This window comes from Eubalaena glacialis, chromosome 19, assembly GCF_028564815.1.
Source record: "Eubalaena glacialis isolate mEubGla1 chromosome 19, mEubGla1.1.hap2.+ XY, whole genome shotgun sequence".
Taxonomy (NCBI): domain Eukaryota; kingdom Metazoa; phylum Chordata; class Mammalia; order Artiodactyla; family Balaenidae; genus Eubalaena; species Eubalaena glacialis.
The window spans coordinates 48790581-48812451 of record NC_083734.1 but is presented as its reverse complement, the minus strand read 5'-3'; the positions used below and the strand labels follow the sequence as shown (position 1 = coordinate 48812451).

The 21871-nt window shown below is 45.5% G+C and overlaps 2 protein-coding genes across 5 annotated transcripts in view; both read right to left on the bottom strand.

Moving 5' to 3' along the window:
- MAP3K3 (mitogen-activated protein kinase kinase kinase 3) overlaps window positions 1-10454 on the bottom strand; it is a 69303-nt gene extending 58849 nt beyond the window's left edge. For 3 of the 4 annotated variants that reach the window (XM_061176539.1, XM_061176541.1, XM_061176542.1), the window contains exon 1: window positions 1928-2290. In XM_061176539.1, coding sequence (XP_061032522.1) covers window positions 1928-1931 — 4 coding nt within the window. In that variant the 5' untranslated portion in view covers window positions 1932-2290. Of the gene's footprint in view, window positions 1-1927; window positions 2291-10170 lie in introns of those variants that run through there. The other variant, XM_061176540.1, reaches the window with a different exon arrangement.
- An 81-nt stretch (window positions 10455-10535) lies between these two features.
- LOC133080577 (translational activator of cytochrome c oxidase 1) lies at window positions 10536-14827 on the bottom strand. Its single transcript, XM_061176543.1, has 5 exons — window positions 14331-14827; window positions 13920-14026; window positions 12119-12246; window positions 11419-11596; window positions 10536-11083 (listed from the first exon to the last, which is right to left on the bottom strand). The coding sequence occupies exons 1-5, from the start codon at window positions 14608-14610 to the stop codon at window positions 10883-10885; spliced, it is 894 nt and encodes a 297-aa protein (XP_061032526.1). The 5' UTR covers window positions 14611-14827; the 3' UTR covers window positions 10536-10882.
- Window positions 14828-21871: the final 7044 nt, after the last annotated feature.

Here is a 21871-nt window from a genome sequence, read left to right as displayed (position 1 = left end):
TCACTGTCTCACTTTCTTCATGTAAAAACTGACATGGGGACAAATGAGAAGACACTGAGTTTTTGGTCCTTTTTCCTTTGGGGCTCTGGACCCTACCTATATAGTTCCTTTCCTCCTCATCATTGTCTCTCCATATACTCACACACTTAAACTTTTTGAACATATCTTGAAATGTGAAAACAGGCTGACATCTATTTTATTGTTAGGCATGAAACGTAGTCAACGCATCTGGACACTCTAACTGATTTAGCAGTTGAGAAAGTGGGGAGTAGGAGGTCTGCACACCCTCAAGTATTTCACACTCCCCTTTGGGACTTAAGACTGTCCCCGCAGGACAAAAAGGAAAGACTTAGAAAGATTATCGCAAGTGTAGGCTCACAAATCAATTCAAAGATTTAGTTCAATCATCAAATTCCAGAACACAAAATAAATGTGTGAAACCTGGGGAGGACAAGAAGAATTATGTGCCCCATTTATAGTAAATGTTCAATGAGTATTTGGTGAATTATGTATTTAAATACCAGGCCTCACTGGGTTCCTTTTCTGCTTACTGTCACAGACGTTTCCCAGAAAAGCAAGCACTTCTGAAGTAAAGCATGGGAAGGAAACAGTAAGCCCAACAAATGAACAAACCCATCTCTTACTGTATGAGGGGCAGCATGGAACAGAACAAGGTAATTCATTCAAAGCCAGAGTGTAAAGATGGGCCGCAAAAGAATATCTGCCCCATGTGACACAGCAAACATTTAACCTCCTACAAAAACGACTTGACCTTGCTATAGGGCAAAGCAAACATTAATGTTCCCTCTTCACAGATGCAATCAATGGCTGTGCAAATGATCTTTTTACTGACGTTTACCCCTTGATTATTTATGACAATACCAAATACTCTGCAAAACTTGCCACTGCAAACAACACTATCAAAATAACTGATCCAACAAGAGAAGCAAAGTACATCTAAAATGTTATTTGCTACTTAATCTAGTCCAACAGTCATTTGGTAAATTACCAAAAAGGACCTGAAATATAATTCAGTTCAAATGCTGCGTGTGGAAGACACTAAAAGCTTTTCTTAGATTACATCTTCACAACAGAAATTGCAAATATCGATTAAAAAGGAAATGATTTCATAGAAATTCTTTTCTGTAGTGAATGTTTCTCTCTTTCAAAAGTTACATAATTTCAGGGATACAGCTAGATTAAAATAATGGATGTAAAACACTGCAACAAGATTTTTCGAAAGGTAGGATGTGTATTATAACTGGCAGCCCGCTACCAATTCCTAACCACCAGCAATCTGCGTGCAGCTCGCATTTCTCAACCGCGCGGTTGATAACAGTGATTGCCGTTTTAATCACCTCCCAACCTATCTCCCTGCACGCCCTCCCCCCTGCGCTGGGGCGCGCACAGGGCTCGAGAGCAAGCCCCGGGAACTCTCACAGGCCAGCCTGTGTGAGCAAAGGGAAGGAAATGACACAGGCAGGAAAAAAAAGCAAATCAAGGAAAAGACACAACAGCAGCTGGGCCTGCACCAGCCTCCAGCCCGGGCCCCACACTGCGCTCGCGCTCCCCCGCCCTCGGGCTCGCGGTCCGGCTCGCTCGGCCCGGAGCGGGCTGCCCCGCCGAGCAATGGCCCTCGACCCGCCGCCGCTTCCTTGGGATGCGCCGGCCGCGCGGCCCGGAAGGAGGCTGCCGAGTGGGCTCCGTCGGCCGGGGCCGCTCCAGCGGGCCGAGAAGCCAGAACCCCCGCCCGGGCCGCGGAGCCGCTAAGCCGCGAGCAGGGCGGGCGGGCGCCGGCGGTCCGCAGCCCCGGCCCGGCTGGCTGTCCATGCCTGTCAGGCGGCGGCCCAGGGTCCTCCTCCCCTCAGTCCGGGGCGGGGCAACGCGAAGCAGCGCGGGCACAGGCCGGGGCGGTGGCGACACTCACCCATGGTGGCGATGGCGGCGGCGGCGTCTTGGGCCCGAGTGTCACCTCCGCAGCCGGGGCTGCATGCCGGGGGCCCGGGCGGCGGGGACGGCAGCGGGCCTGGCTCCGCGCAGGGGGCGCGGGCTGCGCTCAGGGCCCCCGCCGCCTCCCCAGGCTCCGGCTCCGGCTCCGCCCGCAGCCGGGCGCTGTGGCATGGGCAGGGTGGCCCGCTACATCCCCGGCGCTCCTCGGCTCGGCCCAGCCCGGCCTCGGCGGCGCCACTCGGCCCGCCCGACCGCCAGTCCCTCAGTCCCGCAGTCGCTCGGTCCGGCCGCCGTTCTCCACCTCAGGAACGCTCCGAAAAACAAACCGCTGGTCGCGCAGCTCGCCCCCTTGTCTGTCACTCACCCCAGCGCCCGCCAATCCTAGGCAGTCGCTGGACCTTGGTACCACCCCTTCACTCACTTCACCAGCCAATAACAAGGAGGAAGTCGCTGCCCTCGCCGCCCCTCCTCCCCCCGCCCCGCTCTCTCTCCAACATCCTAACTCTCAGCCGCCAGCTAATCATCAGCACCACTTGATGAACCAATCCCGCCTACTCTCGCAGGATGCCAATAGGCGAAGCCAAGGCAGTTTCCGAGGGCTGTCTACCGCCTGCCAATCATTGAAACAGCGCCCGGTTCACTCCGCTGCTAGCCAATCACATAGAGGGCTCTGAGCACCCTCCTCTGCGCATCCCTCGCAGGCTTGCCCGCCCTCTCTCCCTGGGAGGTGTGGGTCGCTCCAATCACAGCTCGCGCTTGAGGCTCCGCCCACATTCCCACCTCCCGTCAGTCACCCAAGGCTCGGCGGGCGCGCGGGCTGGCGCGGTTCCCCGCCGGCTACTTTGGGGCTGGAGTTTGGGAAGGCGGCTGGAGGGGCCCCTTGGCCTCCTGCCCTCCTGGCTCTCGGCGGTCTCTGAGGCTGAGGTCCTGCCCCTCCCTGTGCCGCCACCGGGCGCGTAATAAGCGGGGAAGGTTCTGGCTCTGAGCGCTTGCCGGCATGTGGCCACCTCTGCCGCCGGATCCCCAGGCAAGTCCTCCGGTCCAGACGCTGCGCTTGCCGGGAGGCAGGAGCGGCTTACCACTGCCCGCCTTTTCCTGGGTCTCACACCTCCAGGGCCACACTCTTCAAGGGGCTGAGATAGTGCCGGAAAGTGGGTTCTAGGAATCTGCTGGCCAGGGCCGAAACCATTAAGTGCAAAGCCAGAGGTTCTTTCGGGAAGAAAACTTTTTTTTTTTTTCCTGGTCATAAAAGCAATACAAGGTCTTTGTATTAAAATTGAAAAAAATAAAAATAAAACTTCCACCCCAGAGATAATTTTATCTTTCCTACCTAAATATACAACGTTTGATAAAAACGGCTTCACATTGTTTTGTAGTGTGCTTACATTTTATCATAAGTGTTTTCCGGGGCCACTGAATATTGTTCCAAAACAATTGTACTGGCTGCATATTTCAAAATAGAGATGACCATAATTAATTTTCCCAACCCCCATTGTTCAACATGTTATACACCCAGATCTTCAGATTCCAAGTCCTCCACAATCCGGGTTCCCTTCCTCTGGCCTCTGTTCTACTGTAATACAAATAAGACGCCAGAATCATCTTCCTCTTGTCGCTTTCAACTGTCAACTAAGAACCTTTAGTGGTGGCTTTGCCTTGGTATCAAACCTCTTAAGAATTACCTTAGATTTCTCTCTTCTCTGTTTACCCCCACCCCTCCCCCACACCCCCACCATTCAATCAGGCCCCTTGTCCTGTTATTTTTTTCCTCCAACAAGCTTTTAAGTCTGTCATTTTCCCACTTGAGTTGATCCCTACCCAGTTTATGGTAGTTCCTTAACTATAATAACTTCTCTTTTCTGGGAACGGGAGGTAAAGCGGAGAGAACTAATATTTATCAGTCATTTTCTATATGCCAGGCACATCCTCTCAATCTTTTCAGTAACTTTTTTTTTTTTTATTCAGTCATCAATTTTATACACATCATTGTATTCTTTTCAGTAACTTTGAGGTAAGTAGTAGTACTGGTGTTTGAATGATGAAGGTGAAGCTCAGAGAAGGTAAGTATCATGTCCAAGTGGTAAAGCCAGGATCCACATCAGGGCTTTCTGACACCCAAAGGCCATGTTCTTGCACATTTCTCAACTGTTTTTTTCATTATCACCCCCCAAGGAGAAAAATTTTAATTACTTAATTAAATTTAAATTCTCCTTAATGTGAGAAATTAAATATTAAGGGATAAGATTTTGTCAGGTAGGGCTGAGCTTTGAAGCCCATATACCATCATATTATCGAAGGTTTTTTTCACCTCGTAAGAATCATTTTTCGTCCTGTTGGGGATATCACCCTGTTAAGAATGTGTGTAATAGGCCAGTGCTGGAGGTCACAATCTGCCAATCTGAGGCTCAGATCTGACCCTTAATTTTATTGAGCTGTGAAATAAGTATTAAAAAAAAAAAAAAAAAATTTATGCCAGTGGAAATGTAGCACCCACTCCTAGATTTAGGAATACTTGCCTGTATTCAAAGGTCCATTCAGCAGCTTCTCTTGGAATGTCTAAAACACAACTCCAATTTAATGTGTTTTACACTGAACTCTTGATTCTTTCCCCCTTGCCCCACAAAACTTGCTCCTCTGTTTTCCCAATTGTTAAAATACAAACCTAGGAGGCGTCTTCCTTGATTTTACTCTTTCCCTAACATCCCTATATCCAGTCATCCAGCAAGTCTTTTCAGCTCTCCTTTCAAAATGTATCTGAATCCAACTACTTCTCACCACTTCCACCCTAGTGCAAGCCACCACCCTCTCTACTGTATAACTGCCCTAGCCTCCTAACTGGTTTCCCTGTTTCCTCTGTGGCCACCCAGCAAATGATTCTCCACACAGCAGCCAGAGTGATCCTTGTAAAATGTAATTCAGATCATGTCACTCCCCTGCTCTCAACCCTCCAATGGCTTCCCATCACACTTAGAATAGAATCTTCCAGGCCCAACAGGAGCTGGCTCCAGCCATCCTCTCCTACCTCAACTCTCCTGCTCCCTCAATCGCTCCAGCCACACTGGCCTTCTCACCATACTTTGAACCAAGCTCAGGACCTTTGCACTTGCCATTTGTTCTGCCTAGAATGCTCTTCCCTAAGATGTTCCCACAGCTCATTCTTGCATTTCATTCAGGTCTCTGCTCAGATATCAACTATTCAGAGCGCCTAAACACACCATCCAAAATAGCCCCTCTCCCCTCCATCATTCTGTATTTCCATATTCTGCCTTATTTTTCTTCATAGTGCCTGAAATTATATACTTATTGTCTTTCCTCCAACTACAATGAACATAAGCCGTGTAGGAAGAGGGATTTTGTCCTGCTCACTGCGCTATCACCAGCACTTAGAACAGTGCCTCGTACATAGTAGCACATGCAATACAACTACATTAAGTCTTTAGCTGAAAAGAGCCTTCTGATCTTTCTTCTACTTTCCTACCAACTGCTTTCTTTGAGGGCTTCATTTCTGTTGCCTGGTGCTTAACCAGCCATCTCAAACATTCCCATGCTGCATTTACCATACTGGGCTTTCTTCTGAACTTCAGAGGCATCACCCATTGAGTATCCCACAGGCACCTCAAATTCTACAGGTCCAAACTGAACTGATCATTTTCCTCCATAGCTCTCTATATCCTCTCTCCATCTTCAGTTCCCCGAGTTGGATGCTTTTGAGTTATCTAACTTGGAGAGCTCTTCCTCTCCATTTCCCTTCCCCCACAGCTAATCTTGACCATGTCTCCAATCAGTCCACTCCTCTCCCAGCCCCAGCTCCACCATCCTAGTTCCAACCCCCAAAATCTCTCACTTGGATTACTTAGTGTAACAGCCTCTCAAGATCACTCCCATCACAGGGTGATCCTTTAAAACGGATACCTGATCCTGTCATGCTCTGCTTAAAAACTTTAGAGTTTCCCATCACCCTTAGGACAAGTCGAATACCCGAATGTAGCTAAGAAGGCTCTTCAGGACCCAGGCCGTTCCTTTTCCAGCCACAAGTTTTTCCATTTCCCAGCTCCAACAACCCCATCATTCAAATTCTGTGTTCTGGCCACACAGAACCACCGGAAGTTCCTCAAATATGACTCTCTTTTGCCTCTAATCCCTGCATGTGCTATTTTCTCTGTCTCGAACACGCCTCTCCTCCATTCTTGCCCCACCCCCATTCTTTCAGGGAAGAACTAAGCCTAAACATTGCTCCCTTCAGGAAGCCTTTCCAGGCAGAAACCCCTAAATCTGGGTACCAGAGCACCTAGTACTTTCTTCATCAAAGCGCTTATCTTACGCTATTGTAATTGCCTTTAAGAAAGTAAGCATAAAGACAGAGGCTGTGTCATTCAAAAAAGATGGCCTAGCATCTCTCACAGCACATTCAAAAAAACAAATATTTGGGACTTCCCTGGTGCCACAGTGGTTAAGACTCCGTGCTCCCAATGCAAGGGGCCCGGGTTTGATCCCTGGTCAGGGAACTAGATCCCACATGCATGCCACAACTAAGAGTTCACGTGCCTCAACTGAAGGAGCCGGCGAGCCGCAACTAAGGAGCCCACCTGCCGCAACTAAGACCTGGCGCAACCAAATTAATAAATTAAATAAATATTTTTTTAAAAAACTCAGAATTCACAAGATATAAATTAATTAGGCTTCACTCTACCGGCTATTAAAAACAGTCAAAGTGTTCAACATATAATTCTTAAAAAAAAAAACAATTATTTGTTGAATAAATAAGTGAACTTCAAATGGGGGTGTTAGCAATTGAATGTAATTTCCACAAGTGTGCCCTTTTAGCTATGTATTTTATCTACTCTATGTTGTCTCTCTCCTCACTCTTCATTTTCCCCATGTGAAGCCTCCCAACTGGGCCAGGCCTTCTCAAGTCTATTCCCCTAGTTTTACACGGAGTAGATGCTCCTGGTTAAGCACGTGAGCCACTCCTGACCCCAAGACTCATTAGGCAGCCAATCACACACCAGCTGCACATTTTCCTTTTTTCTTCCAAGAGCATAGGACACATGACAGGGAACAATAAATACAAATGAATAAATTTCCTTAAGGGATAGCTCAATGAATTTGGTGTAAAAAAGAAAACAAACCAAAAAACCTATCACCTAATTTGATGAAAATTCTTTTAATTCAGAGGTAAAGTGGAATATATTCAGATTACCAGTTCAACCAGTTAGTTTATCCGCATTGTTAAGGAGTGATGTACACAGAAGATTTTTACATCTTCTTTACATTTTTATATATGACATTTACTTCTAAAGAAAAATTGCTTTTCGTTTTGAAATTCCACTTCTATAAATTTATCCTAAAGAATACTTTGCAAGAGAGCAAAGGTAAAGAATGTTCATCGTAGCATCTTCTGTAAGATAGACAACCCAAATGTCCATTGATAGAGACTAGTTAAATAAATTATGGCACATTAATTAATACAATAAAATACTATGTAGCTACTAAAAAGAATGAAGCAGACATCTCCATTCTAATGCCAAAAGGAATCCAGGATATATTTGGGGGAGGGGGCGCAGGAGACAGGTTATAAAGCAGATATATATAGGGTGATCACATTTCAGTTTTTAAAAATGTTCTTTCACACTTAGTGGGAAAAAAGGCCAACATACACTGAACACTTACTGTTGCCAGGCACTGTTTTAAGTGCTTAGCATATATTAACTTATTTAATTCTCAAAACAACCCTATGATGTAGATGCTATTATCCCCATTTTATAGATGAAGAAATAAGTACAAAGAGGCTAAGTTCTTCCCCAAGGTTGCTAGCAACTGACAGAGTCAGAATTTGTTCCCCAGCAGACTGATACCAAGGAGTAGAGCCGACTGTTAACGGTGGTTGTTATTTTAGGAGGTTAGGATTAGATGGGACTTTTATTTTTTTGCTGTATATTTCTATAAGGTTTGACTTTTTAAAAAACAATAAAGGTTACCTTTTTGGCACAAACCAAAGAAAGATAAAAAGAGGAGAAAGTGAAAACTTCTATCCCATTCACTGTCTGGGGATAGAATAAAGAGAGAAAGTGATTTCAGTCAAGACGAGTGTAGTATCTATCATGACACTCTCTTTTGTGAGACCCACTGGCTCATTTATTTTCTCTTCATAGAATGTCTTCAGAGGAGTCCCCAGGGATTCAAAAGTTGAGGACTCTTAGAGTGTGAAGCTTTATTGACAGCTGTGCTACATATTTCCGAGAGAAAAAAAAGTAACTCAACCACACGACTGAATTTCTGTAGTTGGCTAGAGGCAGAGTTTTCATTGTTCCTGTCTGATTCAGCGGGGGCCCCTGGCAGAGTTGGGGCAGCTACATACCACACGAGCGCTTCTTGTAAGAGTCAAGGCTATGGACAGAGCCTGTCACTGATACTTCCATCCCACTGAAAGGAAACTTCAAAATGAGCCCGAGCCAGCTCAAGGCTCTAAATGATTTTGTGTTGCTAAGACAATGACCAAAGATAAGGCAAAGGCAAGCCAGGACCAGACCCTATTCTTTTGACTTTAAGGTACACCTGAATCCCACCCTCTCACATGCTGTCTCCCTAACAGGACAATAATGTGACTAGTTTTCTTTTTAAAAAAATGCTTCCCTGATAAAAGTAAGACACGATTATTGAAAATAAAACTCAATTATAACATCACCACCCAGAGATAACCAGTTTTGATATTTTGGTATACTTCCTTCTAGTCTTTTTTTAAAAGTTCATATATAAAGTATGATATATATTTTAAAATTTGGACCATACTATACATATAGTTTTGCATCTTTGTTTTTCACTTAACATTATATTGTAAACATTTTCTCTGACATAAAATAGTCTTTGAAAAATAATTTCTAGTGGCAGAATAACTCATACCCTCTTTACTTAACTATTCAGTTAAATAGTTAACTATTTAACCTATATATCTAAGGGTCTCTTTACCAGATCTAGAGGCAGAGCAGGTCCAAGTAAGCTTTCATTTCTGCCTTTCCCATACTAACTGCAGGAAAGACTGCAGGGCACCGCCAGGGGTCAGTGCAGAGCTGTTTAGTATGTCTTGATGCAAGAAAACTGGTCACACAAGAATTCACATTAACAAATCCTATCTATTAGATTAGAGGACTATTCACATGAGTAACCAAGTTCCCTTCTAGAGCAGGCTTCCTTAGTACAGATTTCTCAGATCAGAATGACCACATTCCTCCAAATTAATTTATATTCAACATTTACAATAGACCTTGGTTTATTTTATAGAGATGTAGTTCTCACCTGCTTGGTAAGAGATCATCTGTGCATAAAATACTTGGCCTGACTATTTTATAGGTTTGTTTTGAAAATCAAATAAATAAAATATGAAAGTATCTTATAAATTAGGAAGTGGCATTTAAACATTACATTGCCCTATTTTAATGATGTGCTATTCAGATATTTAGATGAGTTATCTCCTATAAAAACTAAAGAATGCCAGGTAGCACCAAAATTATGAAATGAGGTATAACAGCGTATGCTTTGGCACGATAACAGATTATTTCATTGGTTTTCCTCCCTCTAGCCTTCACTCTCCAGCTGTTGAAGTCATCATGGAATTAGTAATCTGTTTTTCCTAGAAGGTGAAGTTATCATTTATAGCCAATTTGGTTTTAGTTCTTTTCCATCCTCATTTACCTAAGAGTCCTTCAGGAAAATTACTCTGAGCTCAGAACTGGCTTAAACAACTTACAAGAAGGTGAATAACAGGGATCAAAAAGCCGCTCCAGGCCCGACACGCTTGACGGGCTCCAGCACAGGTGGTTGGCACTCCTGGTCTCTCTAAACCCAGAAGTGACTCAGGAACAAAAGGCACCAAGGCCCCTATTTCCCACCTGGCCAGGCTTCTGACTCAGCCTTCTTTCTGTTCTTATTTCCTTTCCAGTTCCCAGTGCCCCATCATCTGGCATCAGGGATGAAAAGGAGCCAGGGTAGGGCATTCTGGGGATCAAGCAGCTTTCAAAACCAGCTTGGTATAGCCCTTCCTGAGTGCAGCTCACTGACAGGTCCACTCTGAGCAATCTCAGAACACATAGGGACCCAGGCAAAGCAGGGCCTGGAGTCCCTTATCATTGGCACTTGATCTCCTTCGGGGCTAGAGCCTTAAGCTCTCTGACAGAAGAAGGGTACAGAGGCCACATAAAGAGAACAAGGATGCATGCACAGCACCTCACATTGCCCTGGGACAGCTCCGGTAGAGAGCAATCCTGTGTCTTCCCCCTGAGGTCCTATGTCTTAGAGTGGATCTAACGCAGGGCATCAATTGAACAGCTTGTAAGTGCAGTTCCTGGTACACAGTAGGTATTTGATCAATATTGGTTACGTGAAAGAATGGCAGGTTTAAGCCATTAGATGAGCACTAGAGCACAAAGTACCTGGAGGGAGCTACATTTCTATGGTCAATCAAAAAAATAAAGTCTTGGGATTGGAGTAGTGGAACTAAGCCTATAGACTTGAAAGGAAGTCAAGAGGGTCCCAGCAACTGGACACAAACCCAGGAAAACTCAAGAGTCATACAACAGCAGTGCAGCAACCCAGGTCAATCACTGTTATTATTTAAGAGCAGTTTCTAGTACATGGGCCCTCAGGGCACCTACCATCCCCACAAGGGCCAACTTCCTGAGATCAGAATCTGACCAGCTGACTGGCCTCACTCTGCATCCAGAAGGATGTGGAGGGACTCACCTGGGAGGGCGCTGAGACACCAGCAGAGCTGACAAAGAGGCTTCACAAAAGTGCAGGGATTCCGTTGACCACAAACTACAGGTCTTATGCTTCCTAACCTGCTAGACCACCCACCGCCCTGACCTACTTGAGTCTCAGAGGACGCTGCAGAAGCTTGTGCTCCAGAATAGGCTGCCGGGGGGCACGTACAGCCTGGCTACTCAATGTTGTCATAGACGTGGATCACGTCACCGTGGTTGCCGAGAGCCTGGATGAGATGGGCAGCCTGCTCCAGGTCAGGGTCAGCCAGCCGCACCTTTGTGTTGGGGATGAACTCTAGCATACAGGACACAGAACACAGGCCCAGGGAGTCCAGCTTCTTCCTCACTTGATGCAGTGAAGAGGCATCACAAATAAACTAGGAACAAAGGAAGTCAGAAGGTAAGTAGCCAGGAGATAACAGGACAAAGCTGGACAGAAGTTTGCAAAACCTGAATGGAATTATTCTAATGTATCACTGGGTTTAAGTCTTCACTGGCAGAAACAGAGTTTTCAATGTTCTGAATCCTTCTCATCGTCCTCAAGAGAGTAAGCCCTATCCGGTATTCTCTTAGTAAATGTCTGTGCAATATGTGAGCTCTTTATCTCACCTGTACCCCGGGCACAGGAAAGAAGAGACTGACAGAAGCATGCCTCAACGTGTCAATCAGGGGCCTCTCAGAAGTCCACCAAACACTAAGGCTTCATACTCACTTTAAAAATGTTCGTTTCCTCTTCATCTTCAGTTTCCTTGACATCCTCAGCTCCTGCTTCTATTGCCAGCTCCAGGGCACGCTCTAGATTCACAGCTTTCTTCTCTTTGTCCTCCACTCCAACCACGATCACCCCCTTTTTGTCAAAGGAGTGGCGAGCTCCTTCAGCCATCATTCCCCTAATAGGAAAGGAAATGGGCCAGAATGAATGCCTTTAGACACTCAGTCTCCACACAGCACTGCCAAGCACTCATTCCCACCCAGCCCCTGGAGTATAAACAGACATGGAGCAGCTCTCTTCCTGAGGCAGATGCAGCTACCACTGGGCAAGGGAATAATCCAAACATAACCCCAACCCTCTATTTTCTGCCCTGTCTGGAGTTTGGAGGATGCAAAGACTTTGCTCATCAATTCCTGTGCAATTAAGATTCCATTCCTGGTTGCACATTTTAAGACCTGGACGTTATACAGACAGATGGGATAATGGGACAGAGAGCTCGTTCTACACCTGATGAACAAGTCTTTTGGATCCTGCCCAGTACAGAACACATTAAGGGAGAATAAATGATCCCATTTGGATTCTGCTAAGGATGAAGTGTGTGTAAAACTTGAAACGCCACCAGGAACAACAGGACTTTCCCTGCACAGAATCGGAACCTAAAGACTCTGTACCCTTCTACTCTCCCCAGACACACACCTACCCATTCTTGTTCAGGATATGTTTGATGTCCGAGTGGCACTTGGAGCTACTGTTAGATAACGCCTCAATGAGAAGAGAAGAGCCACCAGGGCCTCGGCCCTCATACAACAAATAAATGTCCTTGGTTTTCTGCAATAAACAACATAAGCACATTTTCCGGTTTCCTAGTTCCCTCCTACATGCCAGCCCAGGCACCACAGGCACCACAAAGTTGACTCCATGGGATGGGCTCCCTGGGCTGGAGCCTAGGCTGTTAAGGCTTCAATTTTGTCCTCCCCTCTGAGAGAAGGCCCTTGGGACCAACTGTTGAGATAATTGGAAGTACTATCCCTTACTTGGAAGGCAGTCTGTTTCTCTTGTCCCTGAACAATCAATCTGCCGTATCCCAGCTTTGTTTCCACCCCTCCCCAGCTGAATCCCACATCCACCCCGCCATAGCTGCTACTAAAACTCATTCTCGTACACCTTATCCCGCGTGAAACCCACCTGTGTTCCTACCCCAGGGCTGCTGAGTACTGCCACGTGAAATGACACATCTGGGCCTTATCAAATAGCATAGCCTCAAAATTCAAACAATCAATCAAAAACTCTAATGACCAATCTCATCTGGATCTCCCACACTGCCTCTGCTCATTCTTTGCCCATGCATCCTATCTTCACCACTCTCTCCATCACCCTGCCCTGCCGTCTTCCCAGGAACTCTCAACTGATGACTTCTCCCTTCCTCTTTCACAAAGGAAATTAAGGACACCAGGTGGGGGAAAATCCTCTGCCTCCACCGCCTTATCTGCACCACACCTGACAGGAGGGCAGTATGTATGATGGTTAGGCATAGGCTCTGGAGTCTGTCTGGTTCCCAGTCTGTCATTTTCTGTGTGACATGGTCAAGTCGCCTAATCTTTCAGTGCCTCAGTTTCCATTTAAGGTTGTTCTGAGGATTCAGTGAGGTAATGCATACAAAGTTCTTATCAAAGAACTTGGCCTGGAATAAGCACTCAATAACTGTTAGCAATTAAGATGACTACTACTTCCTCAGATCCTTCCCCCTTGTCCTAGAGAAGAGGTGTCCCCTCAGCTGGGCTTGAAGACAATTCCCACACCTAGGCTCTACATCCCAGCCCCTCCCACTATCACTATCATCTGCACCCTCTCTCTTTCTACTGGCTTTTCTCCTTTAAGGCATAAATATCAGAAAAACAAACCCTTCCTCAAACTAACACCAGGGCTTTCCCCATACTGTGCCCCTTCTTTCTACCCCATCTCCTCAAAACTCAGCTCAGCAGTCCTAGGCTATATAGTTCTATACACTGTCTATACATCCTATTCCTGACTGTGCTCCCATAACCAGTGGCCGAGAGAAGAGTCACCAGAAGGCTCTGGGTTGGGGGTGTCAACATCACTACCCTTCTCTGATAATTTAAAGAGTGTGTGGTGGCCTTCCAGACATGTGCCCTGTAGGGGCTGTGATCAAAAACAAGAAAGTTGGGCTTCCCTGGTGGCGCAATGGTTGAGAATCTGCCTGCCAATGCAGGGGACACGGGTTCGAGCCCTGGTCTGGGAAGATCCCACATGCCGCAGAGCAACTAGGCCCGTGAGCCACAACTACTGAGCCTGCGCGTCTGGAGCCCGTGCTCCGCAACAAGAGAGGCCGCGATAGTGAGAGGCCCGCGCACCGCGATGAAGAGTGGCCCCCGCTTGCCACAACTAGAGAAAGCCCTCGCACAGAAACTAAGACTCAACACAGCCAAAAATAAAAAATATAAAAATAAATAAAAAACAAGAAAGTTAAACTGAGGACACACCTCCATTTTCAGTGCTGCCTCAATTGTCGCCTTGGGCATGTGCTTGCTGCGACACACCTCTAAGATGCTGGCCAGGTTGCTATTGAACTCGGGGTTGGGGCCTCCTTCTGAGATAGAAAAGAGTAAGCAGAGATATCTCATTATGACATGAGAGAAAAAAGGGATTTCCGCCTCCTACTCCCATCAGCCAAAAGAGCGACAAGTCAGCACTTAGATCTCGGTTCGTTTAGGACACTTTATCCAGTGTTTGAATGAGATCTGGGTAAGTATTTTGGAAAAGAAGTTTTCAATTCGCTCTGAATGAAAGGCCGAGGATCGGGGTGGGCCTGGCCCAACTCTAGGAGGCAAGCAAAGCCGTGGGCATAGTGAGGGCAAGTGGCTACCACCGGTGGGTGACCGTCAAGTTCTCACCTTTAACCGCTAGGCGAATGCTCAAACTGAGCTTGGAGAAGATGCGACTCCTTTCGGTGTCCTTGGGACCCTTGATGTGCCGGACTTTGGACCACTTGTTGTGCCCGGCGAGGACTTCTGCCGTGAGGTGCAGCGTCCGGCCCCCACAGGGGCTACAGCCTGGGGGCTCAGGCTGGAAGGCCGGGGGGAAGCTCGGAAGAGCCACCCGGACCCCGGGGCCTCGCGCCCACAAGCACTGGGCAACGGCCCTGCTCAAGGTGACAGCGGCCCAAGCCGCCATCGGCTCCGACCCTGGGCCAAGGTCAGCAAGAGCAGCGGCCGAGGTCAGTCCGCCGAGTCCGCCACCGAAACAAGCAGGTCCAGAGCCTGCAGCCTCCTCCACCCGTCACTGGAGAGCCAAAGGCTCAGGCCCACCCCGGGCAGCCGGAACACGAAGTACGCCGCACCTTCCCCGCGGCAGCTGGGAGTGGGTACATTCAGTGGTGTAGCACACTTCCTTTTCCCGGTCCGTTCCAAAAACGCGTCCCCACCGCCCACAAAAGCCGTTCCGTCGCGTGGTACTTGCTTTTCCGTTGCAGCTGCGCAGAGCCTGGGCGGAGGTGGGGCAACCCTGTGCTCAATCCGTCCTGGTTGCCTGGGGAGCGCCGGACTTTACTTCCCACAATGATCTAGTAGAGATACATCTGAGTTATGAAACTGATTTTGCTTCAGAATGACTTCCCAATTCTAAGCAGGCCTAGAATGATATATGTTTTGTTGTTGCAAAGAAATAGGTAGTTCAATCACTTCACTTTAAGGTAGGGAAATCGCCGCCCAGAGATGTGATTTATTCATTTAGTCTCTCTGAACTTCCTCTTCGATATCTGTAAATAAGGATGCTCCTACTTGCTTTACCAACATAAGAGGGTTGAAAAAAGCTCTTGGAGCTTTAAAATAATAAAATCTTATGTAAATAGCAGCAGCGATCATAGTGATGAAGTCCCTAAATGCAAGAGACGCTTGCCATCCTGGAGAGGGAGAATGATCAGAAGAATTTCCTGGAGCCTAATTCCCCTCTGCATTTTCCCTCTGCTCTCCCAGAAGAGAAAACCGATGCCATTAGGAGGAGAAGGTATAGAAGAAACAAAGCAGCAACTGTGAACAACTTTCCAGTGGCTCCCCATGCTGGTGAGATTAAATCCAAAAACTTGGTGTGTTAGATAGAAAGCAGGTTAAGTTTGTGGCCTCTGGTCTGAACTGGTGGGTTCAAACCCCGGTTGTTACACTTACACTTGTGTAACCTTGAGCAAGTTCCTTTACTTTCCTATATTTCAGTTTTCTTACCTGTAGAATGGCCTTGCTATGATTAAATGGGATAACGGATAAAATACACAGGCATAGGTTTTATGTTATTTTTTAGTATTATGTAAGAACCTTCGTAATCTCAGATCTACTCATTTTTCTGGTCTCATGTCCTGACACTACAGTTCAGTTGGAGGGAATTATACTCACTGTACTCTGAATACAAGTTCTTTATCACCTCTTTGTCCCTGTCTGCTTGGAGTGAACTTCACTGTCTCGGTGATAAAATCTTCATCATGCTTCAAGACCCAGTTCAGCTGTCCCCTCCTTGGTTAAAGCCTTCCTAAGAGTCCTTCTTTGAGTTTTTAGCTGTAACTAATAGTGCACTTACGAATTGTTAATTTATTATTTTTTATTATCGAAGCTACTTGGGCTGGGCACTCTCCTCCTTGTACTTTGCAGATTATGTAGAAACACCAGATTGCTCCTACTGCTTCTCTCAATTCTTGTATTAAGCACAAACCTGTGTCTTTGCTGTTCTACCTCACTTCTGGCTAATTTTTGTTCTTCCTTCAATATTCAGCTCAGGCATCATTTCCCACCAGAGGAAAACATCTCCAAATTCTCCGTTTGGGTTCAGATGCCCTACTCTGTGTGTTCACATAACCCTTCATACATGTCTGTACCTTAACACTTACTTTTTTAATATCAAAATGTTTGTCTCTGCCATGATATTAAATTCTTTGAGAGCAGGACTGTACTCCTGTGCCCAGTACAGCTTTTTTTTTTAACAAAAACTTTACTGACATGTAATTTAAATATCATACAAATCACCAATTTAAAGTGTACAGTGTTTTTTAGTATATTCAGATTTGTGCAGCCATCACCAAAATTTTACATTTTCATCACTCCCAAAAGGAAGTACCCATTAGCAGTTACTCCCCATTTTCCCCAGTTCCCCCAGTCCTAGGCAACCACCAATTTACTTCTGTCTCTATGGGTTTGCCTATTCTGGACATTTCATATGAATGGAATCATACAATATGTGGTTCTTTCGACTGGCTTCTTTCATTTAGCATAATGTTTTCAGGGTTCATCCATGTTGTTAACTAATGTTCCATTGCATGAATATACCACTTTTTATTTATCCATTCATCAGTTGATGGACATTTGGGTTTTTTCCACCTTTTGACCATTCTGAATAATGCTGTCATGAACGTTCACATACAGGCTTTTGCGTAGACATATATTTTCATTTCTCTTGGGTATATGCCTAGGAGTGGAATTGGTGAGTAATACAGTAACTCTATTTGATCTTTTGAGGAACTGCCAGAGTGTTTTCCAAAATGGTTGCATTGTTTACATCCCTACCAGTAATGTGTGAGGGTTCCAATTTCTCCACATCCTTGCCAAAACTTGTTATCATCTCTTTTTGACTCTAGCTGTTGTCATCCTAGTGGGTATGAAGTGGTATTTCATTGTGGTTTTGTTTGTTTTTTCTCATTGTGGTTTTGATTTCTATTTCCCAAATGACTAATGATGTTGATCATCTTTTCATGTGCTTGCTAGCTATTCATATAGAGTATTACTTTTTGTAATTTAAAAATATAGCTTAGGGGCTTCCCTGGTGGCGCAGTGGTTAAGAATCCGCCTGCCAATGCAGGGGAGAGGGGTTCGAGCCCTGGTCAGGGAAGATACCACATGCTGCGGAGCAACTAAGCCGGCGAGCCACAACTACTGAGCTCGCGTGCCACAACTACTGAAGCCCGCGTGCCTAGAGCCCGTGCTCCATAACAAGAGAAGCCACCGCGATGAGAAGCCCGCGCACCGCAACGAAGAGTAGCCCCGACTCGCCGCAGCTAGAGAAAGCCCGTGCGCAGCAACGAAGACCCAACACAGCCAAAAATTAAAAAAAAAAATTATTAAAAAAAATAATAATAATAAATAGAATATAGCTTAACATAAATGTTACTTCAAGTAGCAAAAAGCAAATGAAGGAAATTTATAATCACAAATAAGAGTAGAGGCCAAAACAAAGTTTGAGATAGTCCCGGTCCAATCAGCCTAAACCCACCTGGGCAAACCTGTAGTCCAACAATGTCAGGCTATCAACTCACTGCAACAAGGCAAACTGCACGCCAGAGGGATGGTGGAGTGTCTCACTAAAGGAAAAGATCGCTATTATAGAATTACGGGAATGAGTGGAGGTTAGGTGAAATTTCACTGAAACAGAGTTTGATATACTCAGAGGAATACAGAGCTATATGAAAAGAGGGTCAACATCAGCTCTGGACTGCAAAGTGGACCCAAGGTTCATTTTCCTTGAAAACTACAGTTAAATGTGGAATGTTGTGTTCAGAAAGCCCTGCTCTGAAGTTCTACACCTGGGTTGGAAATCAAGGCTGCTTTTCTGTCAAAGCAACTTAGATTCTCCAAGGAAAACTGTAAGACTTCATTTTCACTGACATAATTTCAAACAGCAAACTTTCCGACAGTCTATGATTTTATTTTATTTATTTATTTATTTTTGGCCACACCACGTGGCACGCGGGATCTTAGTTCCTCGACCAGGGATTGAACCCTGCAGTGGAAGCATGGACTCATCGCTGGACCACCAGGGAATTCCCAGTCTGATTTTAGAGAACAGTTTCTTAGTGAATTTTAAAAAGTCACCCAGAGAAGGGAATTATTATCTGATAAGTCGCAGTGTGTGCTTGGGAGAAATATTGTTTCCTGTTAACTTTGCAGCTGGTTTTATCTGTGTCTGTTTATCTGTGATGAATGGCAGGGCAGATTTTTACTTTCTCAGTCTGAGCTAATATTCATGTCTCAAAATGAATTCACAGGTGACTGAAACATCTCTAGAGACCTGGCTGTCAAGATCATTGAAATTTTTTTTTTTTTTGGCTGCTTTGGGTCTTGCTGCTGTGCACGGGTTTTCTCTAGTTGCTGTGAGCAGGGGCTACTCTTCGTTGCAGTGCGCGGGCTTCTCATTGCAGTGGCTTCTCTTGTTGCAGAGCACGGGTTCTAGAGCACAGGCTCAGTAGTTGTGGCACAGGGGCTTAGTTGCTCCACGGCATGTGGGATCTACCAGGACCAGGGCTCGAACCTGTGTCCCCTGCATTGGCAGGCGGATTCTCAACCACTGCACCACCAGGGAAGTCCCTGAAATTTTTAACTTACAATGAACCTTGGATTCTAAAGACTGGCTGAAGGCATCATTCTACTAGGTTTGAACAGGTGTCGTCTAGTACTAACGGCTCTCAATGAATAGAACCACACTTGTTACTATTCCAGATACTCTTGCTAATTTGATGGTGTGGTGGAGACATTACTTTATTTCCTCTTCCTAGGCACACAGGAAAAATACATTCCTTGCAGTTAGGTTGAATGAGGTGACTAAAGTGGAAAGCACTTACTAAATACTGGCTCACTGAACCAATCAAAACTTCTTTCTTCTTTTCCTTTGAAATGGCTCAACAAGAGCACAGAATGAAAATAAAAATAAACAGAGGGAGTATTCATCTAGGACTAACAGCATTTGAATAGCAGTGGGATAGAACTCCTCCATCCTATCACATTGGGGTACAGGCTCGGGAAACCAGCCTGGACTTGGAAATTCTAGTCAGCCATCAGAGCCTGATGTCCTCACCCAGGGGACGTGGGAGTTATCATTTCTTGGTCAGCCTTCACAGCCAATAGATTACTGAATCCTGATTAGCCTGTCCCTTAAATCTCTTCAGTTGTGCCCTGCCCTCTCCTTCCCTGCTGCTCCTGCCTTAGTTCAGGCTTTTGCTTTTTCTTATGTTGACTATTTTAATAGGTGAGGTGACTCCTTGTCTCAACCCCACTCAGAGGCATTTTCTTCACTGCCTCCTAAAATGCAGAACCGAGCATGACTTCCCTCTGTGTAAATTTTCCAAAGTCTCGTACAGGAGTAAGGTCTAAACTTTCTACAAAGCACAAGACCACCTGCTCCTGCTCTCCTCTCTAGACCCACTTCCCACCACTCCCCATACAAAACCCCACATCACCTTATCATTCTCTGAATAGAATCATATTCTTCTTGCCTCTATAGATTTATACATGGATGTTCTCTCTGCCTTAAATATCTTTCTTTACTCCCAGAAAACTCCAACTCAGCCTTCAAAACCCAGTTCATACACTACAAAGCTACAGTCATCAAGACAGTATGGTACTGGCACAAAAACAGAAATATAGATCAATGGAACACGATAGAAAGCCCAGAGATAAAACCCACGCACATATGGTCACCTTATTTTTAATAAAGGAGGCAAGAATATACAATGGAGAAAAGACAGCCTCTTCAGTAAGTGGTGCTGGGAAAACTGGACAGCTACATGTAAAAGAATGAAATTAGAACACTCCCTAACACCATACACAAAAATAAACTCAAAATGGATTAAAGACCTAAATGTAAGGCCAGACGCTATAGAACTCTTTAGAGGAAAACATAGGCAGAACACTCTATGACATAAATCACAGCAAGATCCTTTTTGACCCACCTCCTAGAGAAAGCGAAATAAAAACAAAAATAAACAAATGGGACCTAATGAAACTTAAAAGCTTTTGCACAGCAAAGGAAACTACAAACAAGACGAAAAGACAATGCTCAGAATGGGAGAAAATATTTGCAAACAAATCAACGGACAAAGGATTAATCTCCAAAATATATAAACAGCTCATGCAGCTCAACATTAAAAAAACAAACAACCCAATCAAAAAATGGGCAGAAGACCTAAACAGACATTTCTCCAAAGACATACAGATGGCCAAGAAGCACATGAAAAGCTGCTCAACATCACTAATTATCAGAGAAATGCAAATCAAAACTACAATGAGGTATCGCCTCACACCAGTTAGAATGGGCATCATCAGAAAATGTACAAACAACAAATGCCGGAGAGGGTGTGGAGAAAAGGGAACCCTCTTGCACTGTTGGTGGGAATGTAAATTGATACAGCCACTATGGAGAACAGTATGGAGGTTCCTTAAAAAACTAAAAATAGAACTACCGTACGACCCAGCAATCCCACTACTGGGCATATACCCTGAGAAAACCATAATTCAAAAAGAGTCATGTGGGCTTCCCTGGTGGCGCAGTGGTTGAGAGTCTGCCTACTAATGCAGGGGACACAGGTTCGAGCCCTGGTCTGGGAAGATCCCACATGCCGCGGAGCAACTAGGCCCGTGAGCCACAACTACTGAGCCTGCGCGTCTGGAGCCTGTGCTCCGCAACAAGAGAGGCCGCGATAGTGAGAGGCCCGCGCACCGCGATGAAGAGTGGCCCCCGCTTGCCACAACTAGAGAAAGCCCTCGCACAGAAACGAAGACCCAACACAGCCAAATAAATAAATAAATTAATTAATTAATTTAAAAAAAAAAAAAAAAAGAGTCATGTACCACAATGTTCATTGCAGCTCTATTTACAATAGCCAGGACATGGAAGCAACCTAAGTGTCCATCGACAGGTGAATGGATAAAGAAGATGTGGCACATATATACAATGGAATATTACTCAGCCATAAAAAGAAACGAAATTGAGTTATTTGTAGTGAGGTGGATGGGCCTAGAGTCTGTCATACAGAGTGAAGTAAGTCAGAAAGAGAAAAACAAATACCGTATGCTAACACATATATATGGAATCTAAAAAAGAAAAAAAAAAAAAGGTTCTGAAGAACCTAGGGGCAGGACAGGAATAAAGACGCAGACGTAGAGAATGGACTTGAGGACGCAGGGAGGGGGAAGGGTAAGCTGGGACGAAGTGAGAGAGTGGCATGGACATGTATACACTACCAAATGTAAAATAGATAGCTAGTGGGAAGCAGCCGCATAGCACAGGGAGATCAGCTCGGTGCTTTGTGACCACCTAGAGGGGTGGGATAGGGAGGGTGGGAGGGAGACGCAAGAGGGAGGGGATATGGGGATATATGTATACCTATAGCTGATTCACTTTGTTATACAGCAGAAACTAACACACCATTGTAGAGCAATTATACTCCAATAAAAATGTTAAAAAAACAACAAAAAAAACCCCGTTCAAGCATCCTTCATCTTGTGAAGTTTTTCCCTGACCCCCTCTGGCTCCCACCCGGACACAGGTGATCACCTCCTCCTCAGGGCCACCAGGAAACCTGAACACACCCATTGCTGCACAGCACTGCCGGTACTTCTTTATGCAGATGTCTCTTCTGGTTGACTGTGAGCAACCTGAGGGTCATGGCCCCCAGCAGAGAGTA